At 31.0% G+C, this 18,775-nt stretch overlaps 1 protein-coding gene across 15 annotated transcripts in view; it reads right to left on the bottom strand.

Moving 5' to 3' along the window:
- Positions 1-18,775, bottom strand: part of Dmd (dystrophin) — a 2,110,831-nt gene that overhangs the window by 1,306,647 nt on the left and 785,409 nt on the right. For all 15 annotated transcript variants that reach the window (XM_063242792.1, XM_063242803.1, XM_063242804.1 and 12 more), the window contains 3 exons: positions 18,432-18,673; positions 12,518-12,698; positions 2,366-2,511 (listed from right to left, as the gene is read on the bottom strand). In XM_063242792.1, coding sequence (XP_063098862.1) covers positions 2,366-2,511; positions 12,518-12,698; positions 18,432-18,673 — 569 coding nt within the window. The remainder of the gene's footprint in view (positions 1-2,365; positions 2,512-12,517; positions 12,699-18,431; positions 18,674-18,775) is intronic.

Raw genomic sequence — 18,775 nt, forward strand, 5'->3', positions numbered from 1 at the left:
TTATTATTTTCTCTGTATTATAGTGTGACATAGTATCCAAATAATTTGTTAGGTTTAAATTTTATTTTTGCATAAGATTTTATGCCCATTACTAGGTATTTCATTTATATTTTTAAGTTACTTTTAATCGTATTTTAATTTATTAAAAATTATACCTTGATTGATTTTATACAATATCTGGCATATAACTATATTTTAATCTAAGCATTGTACTGTGAACCTTTCCCCATGTCATTAGATATTTTCAAACAATATAAATTTTATTAGCTTTTCTACTTCATCCAATTATTTTCCACTTGGAGGACAGTGGAAAAAATTCATTTGTAGCTTTCCAATTCCATAAATTATTATCTAGCTATCACCTATTTATATATATCCACATCTCTCTTTGTATATATTCTGTTTATTTGCATAAGATTCAGGCTTGAAGAAAATTATATGCATATATAAAAGCAATTGGTTTTACCTATTATTAAAAAGTACGTAGAAAACTTGCACAGCCAGGTTTACATTAAATTTACATTGTAATGTGAGAATGCTTAATTCATCACTGTCAAATTTGTACTAATATATTTTGTGTGAACCATTTATTATGTTAAGAAATATATTTCATTTTATAAATGTGGATTTCCGCGTGTACCCTTACGCCGCTTTGGTTTGTTTTGTGTTTTTCTCTTTTTCCTCTTAAATAAAAAAAAAAAAAAAAAATGTGGATTTCATCCTTTACAATCAAGTTACAATTTTTCACAGATCATTAGCTACTTATGTTACCTTTGGTTGACTTTCTTATTAAAATCTTCTTTAACCAGAAAAAATATTTTATTTGGACTCATTTTTCGGAAAGATTTTTTTTCTGATGGTATTACAATGTCTGTTGATGCCTTCATTGATTTTGTTTGTATTCTTTCATCATGTTTTTAAGAAGATTTTTTAGAATTTTCCTAATGGTTTTTCAATTTTTAGTGTATATTCTAATTTTTTAGGACTTTTAAATGAGGGTTCTTAAATTTTATAATAATATTTATAAGCAGTATTTTGTTATTTTTTCCAATGGAAATGTTCTTTTTTGGTCATATAGTCATTATTTTTTTCATTCTTCTTCCCTTTGCTATTGCCATATTATTGTATTTTTGTTTGTTTGTTTGTTTTGGTTCGGTTTGACTTTTTTGAGTCAGAGTTTTTCTGTAAAGTTTAGGCTGGCCTTGAACTTACTATTTAGCCCAGTCTCACCTTGAATTCATGGCAGTCCTCCTACCTCAGCCTCTCTGGTGCTGGGATTACAGATGTGCACCACCACCCAGCACACACATACTTTTTAAAAAGTTGATTACTTTGGTTAGTATACACATTTTTTCAAATAAACTGAGGAATTCTTTTTCCAAGTATTAAAAACAAAACCAAAACCAAAATGGAAACAAAAAAGTTTAAACAGCTACCTGGTTTTTTTTTGTTTTTTTGTTTTTTTTTTTTTGTATTACAACAAGCAGCCCGAATAAGCCAATCTATCTTTTTTTTCTTTCTTTCTTTTTACCGGTACCAGGGATCGAAACTCACGACTGCCTGCTTGCAAGGCAGGTGCTTATGCCGCTGAGCTTATCCCCAGCCCCAAGCCAGTCTATCTCAAAAATGTTTAAATAAACTTCTTCAAAGAAATCACTTTTTCAGAAATATTATTTAACTTCATAATAAGGACCCATAATATAACAATTAAATATTTAAATTATTTTGTCTTAATTCTCAAAATATGATCATATTATCTAGGCTCCTAAAATAATTCATCAATATGTTTTCAAATCTTAAAAGACGGAATATACAGCATAGTCTTTTTAGAGGTAGCAGGAAATACATTCTAATATCTATTACAAATTATTTCATTCATACCCCATATTAGTATTTTCTTTCCTAATATAAGACATAATCACTACTAAAATTCAAATTGTACATTATTATATTATATTTGATTAGTATTTACATTCAAATTAAATTTATACAAATAATGACTTTACCATTGTTTCTTTGAGAATATGAGTTATAAATAAGGAAGCAATAGTGTAAAATAATACTTTCATAATAATCAAAATAAGTGCATTTGCAAAGATATAATAAACAAAAAAACTGATACATTAATTATTTTCAAGGGCATAATTTTTATTTATGTGTACACATGTATTTATGTATATATATACCTATATAGACATGGGAATACACGTAAATTATATTCTTAAAGTCTTATTTTCATTAGTTCAACTGTTAAGCTACCATTTTTCTCATTGATTTAATTATAATTTTAAAGGTTACATCAATGTAAGTTCTTGATAAATGAGATCTACACCATGTTCATTATAAGATATAAATATCTACAGACCTGCAACTCTCCAAGTCGCTGCTCCATGATTTCGTATTCTGTGACACTAAGCTGAGGTATAGAGAGTTTGGTTTCTGATTGCTGGATCCATGTCCGAATGGTACTCATTGTCTCCTGATAGTGCACTGGTGGCAAACTGTCACAAACTTTGTTAGAGGAAAAAAATGAAGGAAGGGAGGCAGGGAGGAAGGAAAGAAGAAAGGAAGGAAGAAAGGAGGGAGGGAGGGAGGGAGGGAAGGAATGAAGAAAGGAAGGAGAAAGAAAGAAAGAGAAAGAAAGAAAGAAAGATCTTTCAATTATTTAAAACTTTGTTGTTTTTCTAAATTGTCAGCATTGAATCATACTACTAATTTAAAATATTAATGAAATATGAAAACCTGAAGTCTAGAGTATGACTGTGACCATGAACATAAATTCCTACTATAATCTGGTATTTCAGGAATCTTATATGTATTACACTGAATTTTCAAATAAGCATCGCAAACTGTGTTTTTGTAAAATCACTGTAATGTCAAAAAATAGAGAAATAGGGAATCTGAGTACTTTGTACGAACTATTCAGTTTGCATTTGGAGAACTGCAGCAGAGTTCAATTGTATGTAACACCAAAGGCCACTTTATTTCTAGGTTATCATTTGTCTCTGGAGAAAACCTTGTCATAATCCAAAGTCCTTGATATTTTAAATTGTATCATGCCACCTCTACTTTTACTAAAGCTAGACCAATTTATATGTACTTACTATGGTTCAGGAATTCTAACAATAATTCAAAATTTATTATCATTTTTAAATCTTAAAATTTACCTGTGATATATGCATTGTGAAACTCATTTACAACTCCTAAAACTGGCTATTAAAAAAAGGTTAAATAATTTGCTTACTGTTAAGGAGTGAGTATAGGAGCCAGGATTTTAATGGAGGCCCATCTGTTTACATAGCAAAAAACTCTACCAAATGTATATTTAATTTGACAAAATACACACTTGGTAGAGGTTGTAGGCCTTTTTAAGCTCTTCTAACATATATGTATATAATGTAAAATGCAAAAAATATATGCAGATTAGCTCTTTAAAATATATTTATGTAATGCAGATTAGAAAATGCATATAGTATCTACAGATGTGCACATATGTTTTAGATCTTATATATGTGTGACAAGGAATTATGCTGACCATAATAAAAATGCAGGATTAAAAATTTTGATTAGAATTATAGTACTTAAAGATGATATAAAATTTTTAAGGATTAACAGAAAGAAATTCTGGAACTGACAAATGTTATAATTAAATTAGGAACTAAGTTGATCTATTTAACAGTAAACAGAACAGGGAAAATAAAGAATTATTAAACTTGAAGATAGGTCTGAAGTAAACATCTATAATAAAATGTGGAAAGAGAAATGTTAGGAAACAAAATATAATGCTCTATTATAAATATAATTTAGGAAGAAAGTGGCAGAATACATATTTGAATACATAATGCATGAATATTTTTTAAACCAGTAAAATAACAATGTAAAGTCCTATTTTATATCACCATATCAAATGGCAATATTAAATATCATAATTTTAATAGATAGACCAAGGGTGTCACTTCTATATACCAATTCCTTCTCTACTAAATAACAATGTAGAAAAATATATTGCATGCTACTTACTGGGATATTCAGAAGATTAAGCTAAACATTCTGTTAGAAATGCATACTGGAAAGCTAGAAATGGAGGCTATAATTTAGTATGCTTACATTTATTTAGAATTTCTTGCCCAAATTTATTTTAAGAAATTTAGGGCCACAGATATAGTTCAGTGGCACAAGAGCCTGCCTGGCAAGCATGAGGTCCTCAATTCTACACCAGGTAACAAAACAAACAAATAAAACCCCAAAACAAACAAACAAAAACCCTTGCTTTACTTTGAGCACATCTGATAACTTATTGAAAAATCAACTTGTATACTTTAAACCTTGTTATTTTATTTCATATGAGAAACACGTATCTCTATTGACTAGACACATTTGTTTGAATGCTAGATAATTATTAATAAAAGCAAAGAGGAAGCTCTGGGATGGCAGTAAAGTAAGTGAATTCTGAGTTATAATCAAAAGTTTTATCTGAGGAGGTTATTTGAGAAAGAGATCTTGTAGGAGAGGACAGAGATAAGATGGTGGGTTTTAAGGTGTAGAACAATTAATTTAACTGGATTTTAATATGCTCATCCTGGAAAGCAGTGTTTGTTTCTCTAATGGCAGTGATTGAGTCAACTATGTATTAGAAGCTTGCCAATGATGATATTAATGAGTTCACTTTTATCCAGCTGATGAGTATACATCAAAAGGGAAAGGTACGAATAGAAAGAGTAAGTTGGAAATGTTAGAAATACTTTTTATTCAAAGATATCAACACATATGAACATCTATCAGGATTGCTTCTTTTTCTTGTTTTTATAGAAAGAGGCTGTGTAGCATATTAATTAGGAAATCTTTGGAAATCCAGAAAATGGTTTGAAACTTGGTTATCTACTCACTAGCTTCAACAAGGTTACTTAACCTTCTAGTGCCTTAAACCTTGTGATGATATTTTGGGGAGAATGGCATGAGATTATTCATCAATTATCCATTCAGCAAATAGCATTCAGCAATCTGAGTACTAGGAATACAAAAATTCAAAACAAATTTCAGTTCTTTTGATGTTTAAAATTTAGTTATTGACTCCACAAATAAACTCATAGAAATCACTGTCAAGAAAACAAATGAGAGGATTGTGTGAGACAGAGGGAATGAGAGAAAGAAAGAGACAATCCTTTCAAATTATGCTCTAAAACAAATTTAAGATAGAAAATTTGATGCCAACATATGAAAATAAAGGAAATCTATACAAAGGATGGTGGGCTTCCACAGATTTGGAGCAGCAGGAAGCCAATACCATCCTAAGTGTTGGAGGGATAAGGGAAGATTTGGAAGAAACTGTTGTAATAACCAAGTATCAAAGTGCCACTTCCAGAAGGTGAATTGCCAAGGATTTTGCTGGAGCTTTGATTCTTGAAGCATAACATCTCCAGAGAGATCTAGAACCTTGGAGAACTCATTTTTAAACACTGATGAAACAAAATATGAGGCAATGAGAAAAGAAATAATTTTAGTTATCTCCTTTTCCTAACTTCAACATTCCTCAAGTGCTTTCTACTGGTTTACCCAAGCCAATAGCCAGTTTTAAAAAGAATTCTGGAAAACAGTCATAATGGGATGAGCAGAGGATGGCTTTAAGAACAGACAGCCAAGAAATCTGCATGAGGAGTAAAATAGATTTAAGAAGGACAGCAGGGAATATTAATTTGTTTTGCAATAACCAAGTTCCTAAGTATATCAGGCAGTCCATATATTTTTCATTGTTCAAACATTTTTATGTTGTAAGACTTCCTTGAACATAACAATATCATACAATAAATTAGTGGCTATAATTTTAAACTGGTAACGCTATTGTGAAAGTACCCATCAAACAAATTTAAAATAAGGAAAAAAATAGAGTCCTGTTCCTAACAGAGGAAAGTTTTTCCAGATGAGGAATAGTAAGCGGAGCATTTCTGAAGCATGACTGTCAGTGTTAGGATAGGATCACAGCAAGCAGGCAAGTGTGACATGAACAAAATTAGCCAAGCGGAGTATGGTCCAAGACAAAGACAAAGACTTTGTTATTGGTAGTGATGAGTATCACAGCCCTTGTAGATAACAATAAGATGCTCCATTTTATTCTATATCATTCTATATTTGCTAAATCCTTAGTACATTACAAGGCACATAACACATTTACTCTTACTACTGTTATTAGCTCTGAGGAAAGGCACTAGCAAATAGGAATTATAGAAGACACACTTAAGGTTAAGTTGAAATCATAAGACTTGAATATAAAGTTTTAACTGTGCCGATAGAGCAAGGAATCTTCTTTTAGAGGGAAAAAGGAAAAGCTGAATAGAGACACATTTATTTATTAGCATTGGAAAACCATATCCAGAGAAATTCAACAGTTGGCTTTCAAATGAATTGCATTTGAAAGCAAAACATCACATTGATAGTGGAGACAAATTTGTTGGACAATCAATACTTTCCTCATAATAACGTGTATCAGATTTAATATAAATGTATAATTTTATTATGCACTGATACCTTGACATTTGTTATTAATTAGTTTCAGATGTCTTAACAAGTATTAAAATTGTGAGAAACAAATTGTTTTGGCTGGAATATGTAGTAAGTCAGGAGTGAATCCACACTGACAAATTCTAGCTTGTGTGCTGAGCATCAAGTAAGGAGTACCGGAACAAATTTTCAGGTCAGAAATGCATCAAGTACCAAATTCTATGAGATTTAAAGCAGTAGAGTACAAAGGTATGGTTTTACTTGTGATTCAAAGCAATAGTTATCATTACTCTGTTCTATATCTAATAAAAATGAAGGTTGAAATTTTTCCCATTAAGTCTGAATGCTAAAAAGGAGCAGTATTCATAGGACAAGATTTTCTGATTTGTTAACAGTTTTCCATTTAATGACTCTCTGTGACTTTCATTGTATATATCTGATAGTCTGGCAATAGACTTTTACACAGTAATCACTACATATTAGTACATTATGCTCAGAATATGTATTTTTTCATTTATATTTCAAGCCTCATCACAACTTGGCTTTGCATTCCATTAAAATTTATCATACAGAGAAAGCTAATCTTACAATTAAAAAAAAAAGCTTTTGTTGCTTCTTTAAAGAAAAAAAATATATTCCCAAAGTTTAGTTTGGGAAATAATTCATTTAATATAATTTCTTGGTCAAGGTGGAAGACAAAAATATACCCACACTTATGAACATAAGTTCATAGTCTATTTTACTGTTTTCATTATTTGCAATGTAACACTACATAATGCCAGCAAGGCTTAATATCAATGTTCAGTAAATTCTTTGACAATCTGCAACTGGGTGAAATATTTCATTTGAACCAGACATGCTGGGGAATTCCAGTGAAGAATTTTAAATTCTTTTTCAGATTAAAAAGAAAGAAAAAACCATATGTGGAAATCAGTGTTCCGAAACACAAACTCAGTGGGAGATAGATGCCTTATCTACTACTTGTGAGATATTTGCGGATGTCATTCTTATGATCTCAACCTGGGAACACAGTCTGGTTTCATGTGGAAAAAGTATTATTTTCATTTTGTGTATAAATATAGATTAATAATCTAACTAAGTTTACTTTTACTGACATAATAAAACAACACACCTAATTTAATTATCTACCATACTGAAGGATCTTAGGAGTGCTTTGACATCATTTGACCTAGTCCATACCTATGAAAAATGTGACCAAATGATTTAAAATTTAACCCTATATTATTATCAGTATATGAATTTCATCGTAAAGTATTCTTATGATGTTTTTACTAGTCTCTTGCTAAAGCATCATATATAAAATACACACTATTTCTAAATGTGTTAAAATTAGGAAAAAATATCAGACAAAATGAAAATTAAAAGTAATTGCATATTAGCAAGCATATTGTAGTAAAATATTGGCTAAATAAATGTCAAGGGCTACCATGCTGCACAATTATTTATCTGTAAAAGTAAATAATATTCTATTAATTTCTGATCACTTACTAGAGTCATGTGAAAACAGCAATATTAAAAGTCTGGTATGCTGTCACTCATTCTGCTAAACATCATTTTTTTTTTCTCAAAAAGGGCCCTAGATACACTCGGATATTAGCAAAACACATGGGTTATGTAGAATTACATTTAAATTCACCTTGTAATTTTTGAAAAGCTTATTAAACAGTGAGTCAATTGAAGCCTGAGTCTTTTCAATCATTTGCTTAACAATTGAATTATTATATTCTATTTTCCTAACCAAGATGATATAGCAAAAACTACCACAATAATTATGTGGTACAATGTAACCTTTGTTTTCTTGAATCTTCCCTGTGTTACACCTTTTGTTCTAAAAGTAGTCCTCTTCTTTCAGTAATACTACCTTCAAAAAAGCCTGTTAAATTTTAAAAATGAATTTTTATGTTTGATCCTCTAACTTGACATTTAGCATATGTTCCTAAATTTCTTGAGGTCAACAGCAATCCTTGTGTTTTATGATATCAAATACCTAGAAGCTTTCAATACATATGTATGCTATTGTTCTGTTGTTGGCAGAACTGATAAAATAAAATGAAAAAAATATTTACAGTCATTTTTAAAATATATTTTACTAATTGACACTGGAGTCCAAGAGCAGAGTACCAGAGCATGTGTCTCTTATAATAAAAGTTTCCTTTGTATAGATTATTAAAATAGTGTTTAAAATGCAAAGTTTAAGAAAGTAATCATATAGGATTAGAATTAGAAAGAGTTCAGGCATGTCAAACCTTTATTTCTACTTTTAATCTCAGTGTCTTAATATGAAGTAGCAGAGTTTATCCATAGGGTTTGAAATTATGCCCAGATTATTTTTGCTAGCTACCCTAGATTTTTTGTACTATCCACCCATGAGGAAAATTATCCCCTAAAATCACGATAAGAGTGTCTACCCAACACACAGCTCCAGATTATCACTTCTTCAAATGCTACATATATTTTTATTTATCATTCTTATCAAAGCTCTGTTCCAAGACTGACCTGCCTTCCTGCTTCTCCTCCAAACCAAGTCCTTCTTTATCAACTTTAGGTATTTTTCTGATTTTGCTTTCACTTAATGTCCTTTCTGCAAGTCCTCATATTTATACCTGAACATCCTACACATTTGGTTATAATATTATCCATTCAGTATTATGGTATCTGACACTCAAATGAGTATAATTTGTGGCAATGTTATTTAGATGTTCATTTTTATTATATGTTTTGTAGGTTCCATGAATATATAAATATTGGTCTTGATTTTCTCCATTAAAAACCTAGTACCTGACAATTTCATGACATATAACAGGTGTTTCCAAATATTTATTAATAGTAGATAGGTACGATGATGCCATACCAACACAGGGTAACAGAGTATAAAAATGTACTTTGGAATTTTTAGGGTAAAGAAAATGCCTACTTTATTCATAAATAATGTAGGGTATTTCAACATTTTCTGGAAAACAAAACAAAACTACACTAACCAAAAAAAAATCCTAATTATTATTTTCTTAACGTAATTTTTATCTTGATATTGAAATAAATTCAAATTCTGTTATACATTTAGTTCATTTCCATTAGTAAAAATTAGTTTATTTGTTAATAAATGGTGGAAGTTGCCAGGGATTTAGCTCAGTGGCATAAGTGACTGTCTGGCAAGCACAAAATTATAAATTCAATCTCTGGTACAAAAAAAAAAAGAAGAAGAAAGAGATTGTGGGAAATTCTTTTTCTTTCAGTTTTGATTTTTCTCTTCCTCTTTCTCTTCTTTTTTTCTCTGTTTTTTTCTTCTTTTTGAGGTTCAGGATCTGGTTAAATTGTCTAAGCTGAGCTCAAACTTTTGATCTTCCTGCTTAGTCTCCCACAGTGGTGGGATTGCAGGTGTGTACTACTAAACCAGGCTTTAGACTAGATCTTATGTTTTTAATATTCATGTAGAGAAGAATTTTGTCTTTCTGGTTTGTAGTTTCTAGGAAAGTATTTTAGCACTGTTTTGGGAGGCGATTCTACCTTCTCAATCTCCTTGACCTTTGCAAATTCTAATCTACATTTTTTTCTCTACAGATTGATCTATTATGGACAATTTATATAAGTGGAAGGACATAATAGATTCTCTTTTGTGACTTACTTCTTTCACTAGATTTGTCCATACTGTAGAATATTTTACTACTTCATTATTCCTTTATTACCAAATAATATGCAAAGTATGGATATACACAGGTATTTGAGTTGATAGTCAACTGATTTGCTATTTTTTATCAATTATGGATAATATCATGAAATTCACATACATTATATAGCTCTCATACCATTCTATCTTCTTTCTTTTGGTTATTGAAGATGCACCAGCTCACATGTGATATATATATATATATATATATATATATATATATATTTGGTATTTGGTACCAGGAATCAAACTCGGGACCTCACATTTGTCAACTAAGTAAAATGATTTACAAGGACTTTATTCATAGTCAAAATGCATTAGGAATACAGTGTGCAATTCATCTTTTAGTATTACTTTATCATGTCACTTATGTCAGAGTACAACCATTATTTCATTACAATGGTATGCATTACTGAAAGCATATTTTTAAGGAAAGGATTTTTTTATTGCCAGAAAGCCAGTAAAGGCAAATTTTAAAAGGGAATAAAAATTAGGACAGATGGCCAGGTGCTTCTGTTAGCTCTTATTGCTGATTACTAAATATGTTCAAAGTAGTGAGGAATAAAGGAGAACTGAAATTTACTTTCTGGTGCTATTTTGAGAGTACAGTGTTTATATGTACAATAATTTGAAATACAAATTAACAAAGTACAAAGAAATGTGATTTAATATTGCGAATTTACTATATGCCTTTTATATGTAATGAAGAATTCATCAACTAAGGCAAATATTCCACATGGTAAGAGAAAATATTAGAAATGTCTTAGTGAATTTAGTAGAAGAGAAATCATTTCATATGGAGATAACTGGAGTGAAAATATCGGGAATTTTTTTATAAAAAATCATTCTAAGTATGTATGATAGAGAAAAGATGACACAAATGAAGAGACTGATGGTTGCTTGAGTAAAAAGTATAATGTAGTAGCACAGGAAAATCTCCGATTTAAGTGTTGACATTCAGAATATTTTTAAGATGAAAATGATTGAATCTGGATGTAATTAACAGGCATATAAATTTGTTTTCTAGTAAAAAGACTCTTTTGCCCACAAAACAGCCATTAAAAACGCTTGAGTGTTAAGGGAAGGCTATGGATTTAATGACAAGATTAATACATTACTATTAAATAATGGACAGTTTGAGACATTCAAATGATTTCTCTCAACTGAATGTAGAAAGGCACAGCAACAAGTGTACTAAAATCCACTAGAGGGAGCTGATATTATTTAAAAATTTCACTTAAAATTCCCTACCAGCAAAATAAACATTATCTTAGCAAAGAACACATTGAAGTATAAGAAAAATCTATTTGTGTCTTTTGTTATATGTAGCTCATTTTATTTCTAGAAAGTTAAAAAGCTAGGATCTGAAGAAAGGTCCATGTATTTCAATATAATAATTCTAGAAATATGGTAAATATTTTGAATATTTACAAAAAAACAATAGGAAAATAACTTTTGCAATCAATTGAAGTTTTAGTAGAAACCAAACATATTATTGAACTTCTCATAATGAATTTAGAGAAGGAATTTAAAAACTCAGCTTCCCATTATACTCTTTTATTTGATATGTGCCCATAAACAAATGTACACATGTATAGTTGAAAACAAAATACTTTGCTGTTGCTTTAAGCTGTCCATGAACGTATCTCTCAGAGGAATTCTAAACTTAAAGATTAAACTGATGCATAGAAATATTTGTAAGCATAAAGTATGTATTAATATCCTAGAAGTAAACAAGTAAGTGATAAAAGAGACATAAGGAAAATATATCAGTTATATGCAATGTATTTGCATTACTGTTCCACTTTTATCTTTTTTTATCATCAAAGGAGAAAAGGAGGACTTTTATAATTACACTGATTAGAAAGTAAAGTAACCCAAAGAATTATTTGTCCTCTGCTGAATTTCAGTTTCGCACATGCACGCTGCAGTTATAATATTTTCATATGAATTGATACAAGTATTAGAAATGCCTATATAAATATCCTTGAAGAGGGCAGACTGAATTTAATGAAAGTCTACTCACAGAGCCTTAACTGTTCTTTTATTCTCGTCCCTATTTAAAATCCTGATTGTCAAATGTGCAGACCACCCAGGAGAGACTATGCCTATGTAAAACATGTTTTTGTGTTTGTTCTTCAGCAAAATCTTGAAATTTTTATGGGAGAAAAATACAGCATATCTGTCTTCCAGCACAAGTTATTTCATTACTTGTTAATAGAAGTTATAAGTAAGATTCAATTGACAGTTGTTATTCTTTTGTGTTAGTACTTTCTGTTCGCCACAAATAACAATTTTGGAATACTTTGTTTACTTCTTTAAAGTATTTTTACTTACTTGTCTGTAGCTCTTTCTCTTTGGCCTGCATATCAGCAAAGACTTGGTTAAAATGATTTGTAAAGGCCACAAAGTCTGCGTCCAGGAACATTGGTCCTTTCCCTTCCTCTTTCAAAGCTATGCTTTGAATTTTTAATCGCTCAATTTGGGATTGAAGAGCTGACATCCTTTTGACTTCATCCTGTATGGTAATTTAAAGTATTAATATAAAAACTTTTACTATGCATATATTACAGTTTGGCAAACAAAGTTGTAAAATGATAGTGATGCAATCTTAGCCTAATACTCTTAACAAATATTTAATTAGAAATATTCATGAAGATTTAGGCAAATTTCTCTCATAAGTTACCAATTCAATAATAGAATAGATACTTGTTCATTTTGTAACATCAGATATAATGATCTTTAATTTCAAGATGACGTCAATTTTAGATCACTAATAGGAACAAATCTGTATGACATAAAAGTACTGTGAATAACCTATAATTCTTTCCGTAACTTAAAAAGGAATATTTCACTGTACCCTTCTTAAATCAAAAGTCTGTTCCTTTGTTTTAAATTGTAAGCTTGTTTAATAGACAATGTGTTCTTTCAATTTATGTGTGTGAAATATAATTTATATGTATACATATCAATCTGTATATATAGTACATTTAGGTATGTAATTCATAGCATGCATATATATACAATATTAAATTACAAATACATAAACTATTAGATTAAATATGTCTATAATATTTGTATATATGAACATATATGTGTAGATATTTATATTTAATATATATTTAAATCTGTAATCAAACTTTTTATGGCCTCTTTACTTCTGATCAAACAGGCAATCGTCCCACTCTTTTAATTAGTATGAGTATTAGTCTGGGTTTTCTTTTGGCCTAGAATACATATTAATAACATCATCTGTTGTTTTCAGTGTACTGAAGGTTTGATGGCGAAATTGCGTAGATGCTGATGTGCTATATGATACAGTAGTCACTAGATGCATTTGACCACTGAGCATCTGACACGTGGCTAGTCCAAACTTACATGGGCTAGAATGTTTAAAAGGATACTGAATTTTGATCACTAGGTATGAAAAATTAAGAACATGAACTATCATACAGATTTCAAATCCTGACTGAATATTTAAATGATAATACTTTCGATAAAGCTTATAAAATAAATATATTAATGAAATTCTTGACCTGTTTCTTTTAAAATTTTCAGTGTCATCTGTAAGATATTGAAAGTTACTTAAGTGGCTTGAATTTGTGATTTGTACTTTATTAATTTTTTTGAACAGACCTGTTCTTCACTCTTTTCATACTCTTGTCTCCAGTGGAGCTACAATTAGTTTGTCTTTAATGTGTAAATAATACAATCTTAAAGAGATATTTTGAAATGTTTTTTGAAATTTATTATTACCATAATTCTTTACATATTATTTATACTTACAGTACCATTAGGAAAAAATACTTGACAATTGTTTATCATCTAATATGTAAAACCTAGGACAATTCCAATTAAAAATAGAATCATAAGCCAAATTATAAAGATGGAAAATTTAAAGAATTACAACAATTATGAACTAATTTTAAATTCAAAGTTGAAATAAAATAAATTGTTTATTTTGGATGCATACATACTTTTTTGGAGAAAGTGATTTGTGCTAGCATTGGCATAGATAAATGCATCACATAAATCCTTTTGTGGAAGTAAGCCTACATGATAGTCGGGGTCACTTGTTCTTAATTGTAGAAGGTATAAAGATAACTTTCAGTGGAATATTACTATGTGGTTATTACTATGTATGTTCAAGTAAGTTAATCCTTGATAACAGAAAACTTTTAAGGAGGTGAAGATTGAAAAATTTAGAAAAATCTGCAGACAAACCATGTCTCTCATTTAAATATAAATACTCTCAGTCATATGCTAGATGGTTAGTTCATATCCATGGATAAAGAATTAGATAAGAAATGAAGATAAATAATATTCTGTATTTTTTATTAGAGTAACACATATGCTTTTTACATTAGATTTGCAAATAGTAGTATTGGCATTTTCTATAAACATTGAAGAACCTGATTTGCATTTGGCCAGAGGAAGAACAGATATTTTTCCTGTTTAGGGAGTTCTAGGAGCTTACAGTATAATCAATTGTGCTGCACACAAAAAATAGAGACTCCAAGTCTAATAAAACATTTGGGAAAATGTTCAGGTGAGAATAAATCATGGGAGATATCATTTTGAATTGAAATATTCAATGTATAAAATACATTAATAATTATCCATAATTACCATGAAGGATTATACTTCAGAATAAAGCATTGTGCCTGAGTGTATGCTTCTTGCTGAATTATATTATCACCTGATAGACACTATTGTACTTTTTGTGAGAAAGGGTCATTGCTGGAGACCACTACTAAGTGGCTCTGAGCAGGATTTAAAATTAACTAATTAGCTTTCTATGTTTATCTGTAAGTCTGTCCTAGGCCTAGCTCCTTGCCTGGTGATGGGAGCTGATTTATAGTAAACGAACAGCTATGCATCACTTGTCCTGGCAGAGGCCTGCAGTGGCCTGTGGTGCCAGAGGTATCTCAAAGGGCAAGATAAGCTGAGGACATATGGCTCCAATCCCCACTAAGTGGATAGAGACTGCAGCTGCAGGCAACACACTCATACAGTCTCACTCCTACCCAAAATGTCATCATGGAGAGAAGATGGTTCTCCTAAATTGGCATAAGTTAGTATTTGGAGAAATCTTTGAAATGACTCCCAAGGACCTGCTCATTTCCCCTCCTTAATATCCCCTCTCTTCCTTTGAAAATGTAATAAATGTGGGTGGCCTAGAGAAATTGTTTGTCTTAGCCCTGTGAGTCAAGAACTCTGCAGAGGGTTTTGATACTCCTGGAGCCCTAAAATTATACCCTTTGTCTCATTTATTTGAGCCTTTATCATACACTTATTTGGGAGATCGCATATCTAGGCCAGATCCCGATAGTTCATGAACTTATTCCAATTCTGAAAAGGCTCTCTAGTTTTAAAACAATTGAAAGCCATTTCTGTTGAGTATTAGATTATAAACTGAATCAACTTTTCAATAAAAAAACACTGTCAAGTAACACAAAGAAATGAAACACGGGGTAAAATAATTTATTTAGTCATCTCCTAATACAGCCAAATAGTTATTTCCTTAGCTCTTGTGTGAATAATATTAAACTTATCCCTATAAATATTTTATTTAAACTGATCGTTAAATTTGGAAACAAAAGGGCAAGAGAGAAATAATAAAGAGAAATCAGATTCCATCATCAGAATCTGAAACTTTGTGGCTAGATATAGAAAATATATTTTTAATTTGTATGATCCATCAATACCAAGAGAACATTTAATACTTTCACCCTTGATCTCCATTTGCTCTTTAGTTTAACACTAAAAGCCTACCATAACACCAAGATCATAACATGTCCCCCAAATCATGGCTTGAAGATCTACCTATCTACATTTTCATCTTCCTTCCTTAGTCTTCTCTTTGACTCCTTTCTGCTCATCATCCAAATTGGCTTTCATTTGCTCCTCAATGCTCCATCATACTATGTTTCTTTTGAGTAAGTACCTTACCCCAGTTCTCTTGGTTGATGCCAACACGTTATAAAAGCCTCAATTCAAACTGCCCTCTAATAAGAAAGCTTTTTTGGGTCTCTGTCAATATTAGGGGTTTCCTGTTAAATATTCAGCACAACTGTGCACATTTGCAGAAGCATTTGTCCCAGTGAAAATTTCATAACTATTTATTCATTGGCTTAGTGCTCCTCTTCTCTACTCTATGTAAATAAAATGAAGCATGTGTCAGCAATGTTCACTACTCCGTTTAAATACCATGAAGCAAGTGTCAGTAACATTCACTGCTGTTTTCAAAACAAAGTGCTATGAATTGAACTATGCTTCCTCAAAATATACATGTTGAAGCCCTAGCCCTAATGATCTTTATGAGTATTTGCAAATAGGATTTTTACAGGGAAATTAAGGTTAAGTTGCCATCAGTGGGAGTCCTAACCTCCTAAGGTTGATGGCCTTATAGCCAGGAAACTCACTGTTGTTCTCATCTCCTGTGTATGCAGTCCATCATCCTTTTCCATGTACATGAGACTACAACTGCTGTATAAGTAGAAATTTTTAAAAGTTGACTATATACAAGTAAATATGAGAGATCTTGCCACAAGGTCAACTCTTCCAGACCTTGATCTTAGATATTCCAAACACTAGAAATCAAATAAAAGAGATTTGTATTGTTTAAATTACCCATTCAATGTTATTTGCTATGGCAGTCCAAGCTAGCTAAGACACTCAGTACCATCCTTGGTCACAATGGAGGTAATGCACTGAATACATATTTCATAGATGAGTGTATTATATAAAAGCTATTAATACTTTCTAAAACTAAATCATAAAATCTGGCTAAAAGAATATATTTTTGTATTAAGAAATAATATAAGGGAATGATTCTTCTAATTCACAGAAAAACAGATGGAATGTACAACTAAATGGAAAAATGTATCTAAATGCAGAAATTTCATAATGCACATCTATCTCTAAGTTGAAGTGCAATTCTATAATATATTCTGTATCCAAAATCATACTTTCTGAGTTTATTTCCTACTAAAATTTTAGTTCTAATATTTAAAGAAAAAAAGCATCAACTCCTTCAGTCGTTTTCATTTAAAAAGACCTTAGAATTTCGAGTAATGTTCTGGGTTCAATTTCTTTTTCAGTCATAACCCTGTCACCTCTCCATCGTCAGTTACACTTTATTTAAAGTATGCAAATTAACCTCTATTCATATTAAATAGAATCATCTCGATCTATTAATTAAATGTTCATCATATAAACCTTTTAATCCATCCTCTAATCAATATCCCATGAAAGTGTACAGGTCACAGTAATGATGAGAAAATTCAAGCTCTTTTCATAATTATATATTTCCAGTTTTCATACACTTGCAGATATGTTCTTTTAATCTACTTCTTCGGCTGGTTTGTGTGAATTCAATCATGTTGCCTTTTCCACTTCACTGGCTACCTTTTCGCTAAGACCCAGGAGACAAATTTTTACGTAAGAGGTCCTTAGCTTTGGCCATTTGGGATTGGGATTAAGGTGAGACAGAGGATAATCCTGTCCAGTACTGAAAGGCAGGGGGAATAAAGTGGGCTTCGTATTTCCTGGCTCCAATTCCATCAGGATGCCTTGGATTGTCTCTTAATCCTCCCGTTACTATGAGAATCTAACTCTCTTCTGAGATTCCAAAACTCTTCTTGATTTTTCTGTTCTAAGAGAAATTTTTCTGCTCTAAGAGATTTTTCTGCTCAGCAGCTGTGCTGCTGAGTTATGGACTATGCCTTGAGGTTCTTCAATACCCCAATCACACTCAAAATATTTCTTTGCAATAAAACCATATTCAAATTTTCCTAAATTGAGTGGGACATTTGTGTTAGTGATTTTCGTTAGGTACCCAATTTTATAGCATGTCCATGTGGTTGAATTGTGTTTTCAGCTATTATTATGGAATCCAGTTTTTCATCATATGAATGAACTTTGTTATTAGCAAAGAAAACCTCTAAAGTATAGGTTGTTTTTATAGGCTTCATGTGGTTTCAATCCTCCTTAAATGTACCATCCTTTAGCAAACTGATAAGGTCAATTAGCCTTTTGTAATTTCTCTACAAACAACTGTAACATTTCAGCATTGATATATTGCCTATTTGAACTGATTTTCTTTATTCATACTGTGATCTTTTCTATGTTCAGTTAAGTCTCTAGAGGTTGAGAATTTCATTAACGAACATTTTGTGATGCTCTTTTTGGTAATCACCAAGAAATGCCTGGCAATTATGATCCAAATAGAAGGAGGAAATATTCTTACCTTACAGATTTTTAACTGGCTTTTAAGTGCTGTTGGATCTGAAGTGGAGGTGGGTTGGGTTTTAAACCAGTTTTCAGCAGTGGTTGTCATCTGTTCCAGTTGTTGCAGCTGATTATAGAAAGTGATGATGCGGTTCTGGTACTCTAACCAGTTAAGTCTCTCACTTAGCAACTGGCAGAACTCTGTCCACCTGCTGTTCAGTTGTTCTGAGGCTTGTCTGATGCTGTCACCATTAACACCCTCTAGAAAGAAAAATTAAATATATTCCCTGAAGCCAAAGACAGAAATAGATGACCTGAAAATACACTGTATTTCGGTTTTAAAACTATTGTATCATACGAATG

This window comes from Cavia porcellus, unplaced genomic scaffold (assembly GCF_034190915.1).
Source record: "Cavia porcellus strain 051 isolate PalLab524CR breed Dunkin Hartley unplaced genomic scaffold, mCavPor4.1 scaffold_33, whole genome shotgun sequence".
NCBI lineage: Eukaryota > Metazoa > Chordata > Mammalia > Rodentia > Caviidae > Cavia > Cavia porcellus.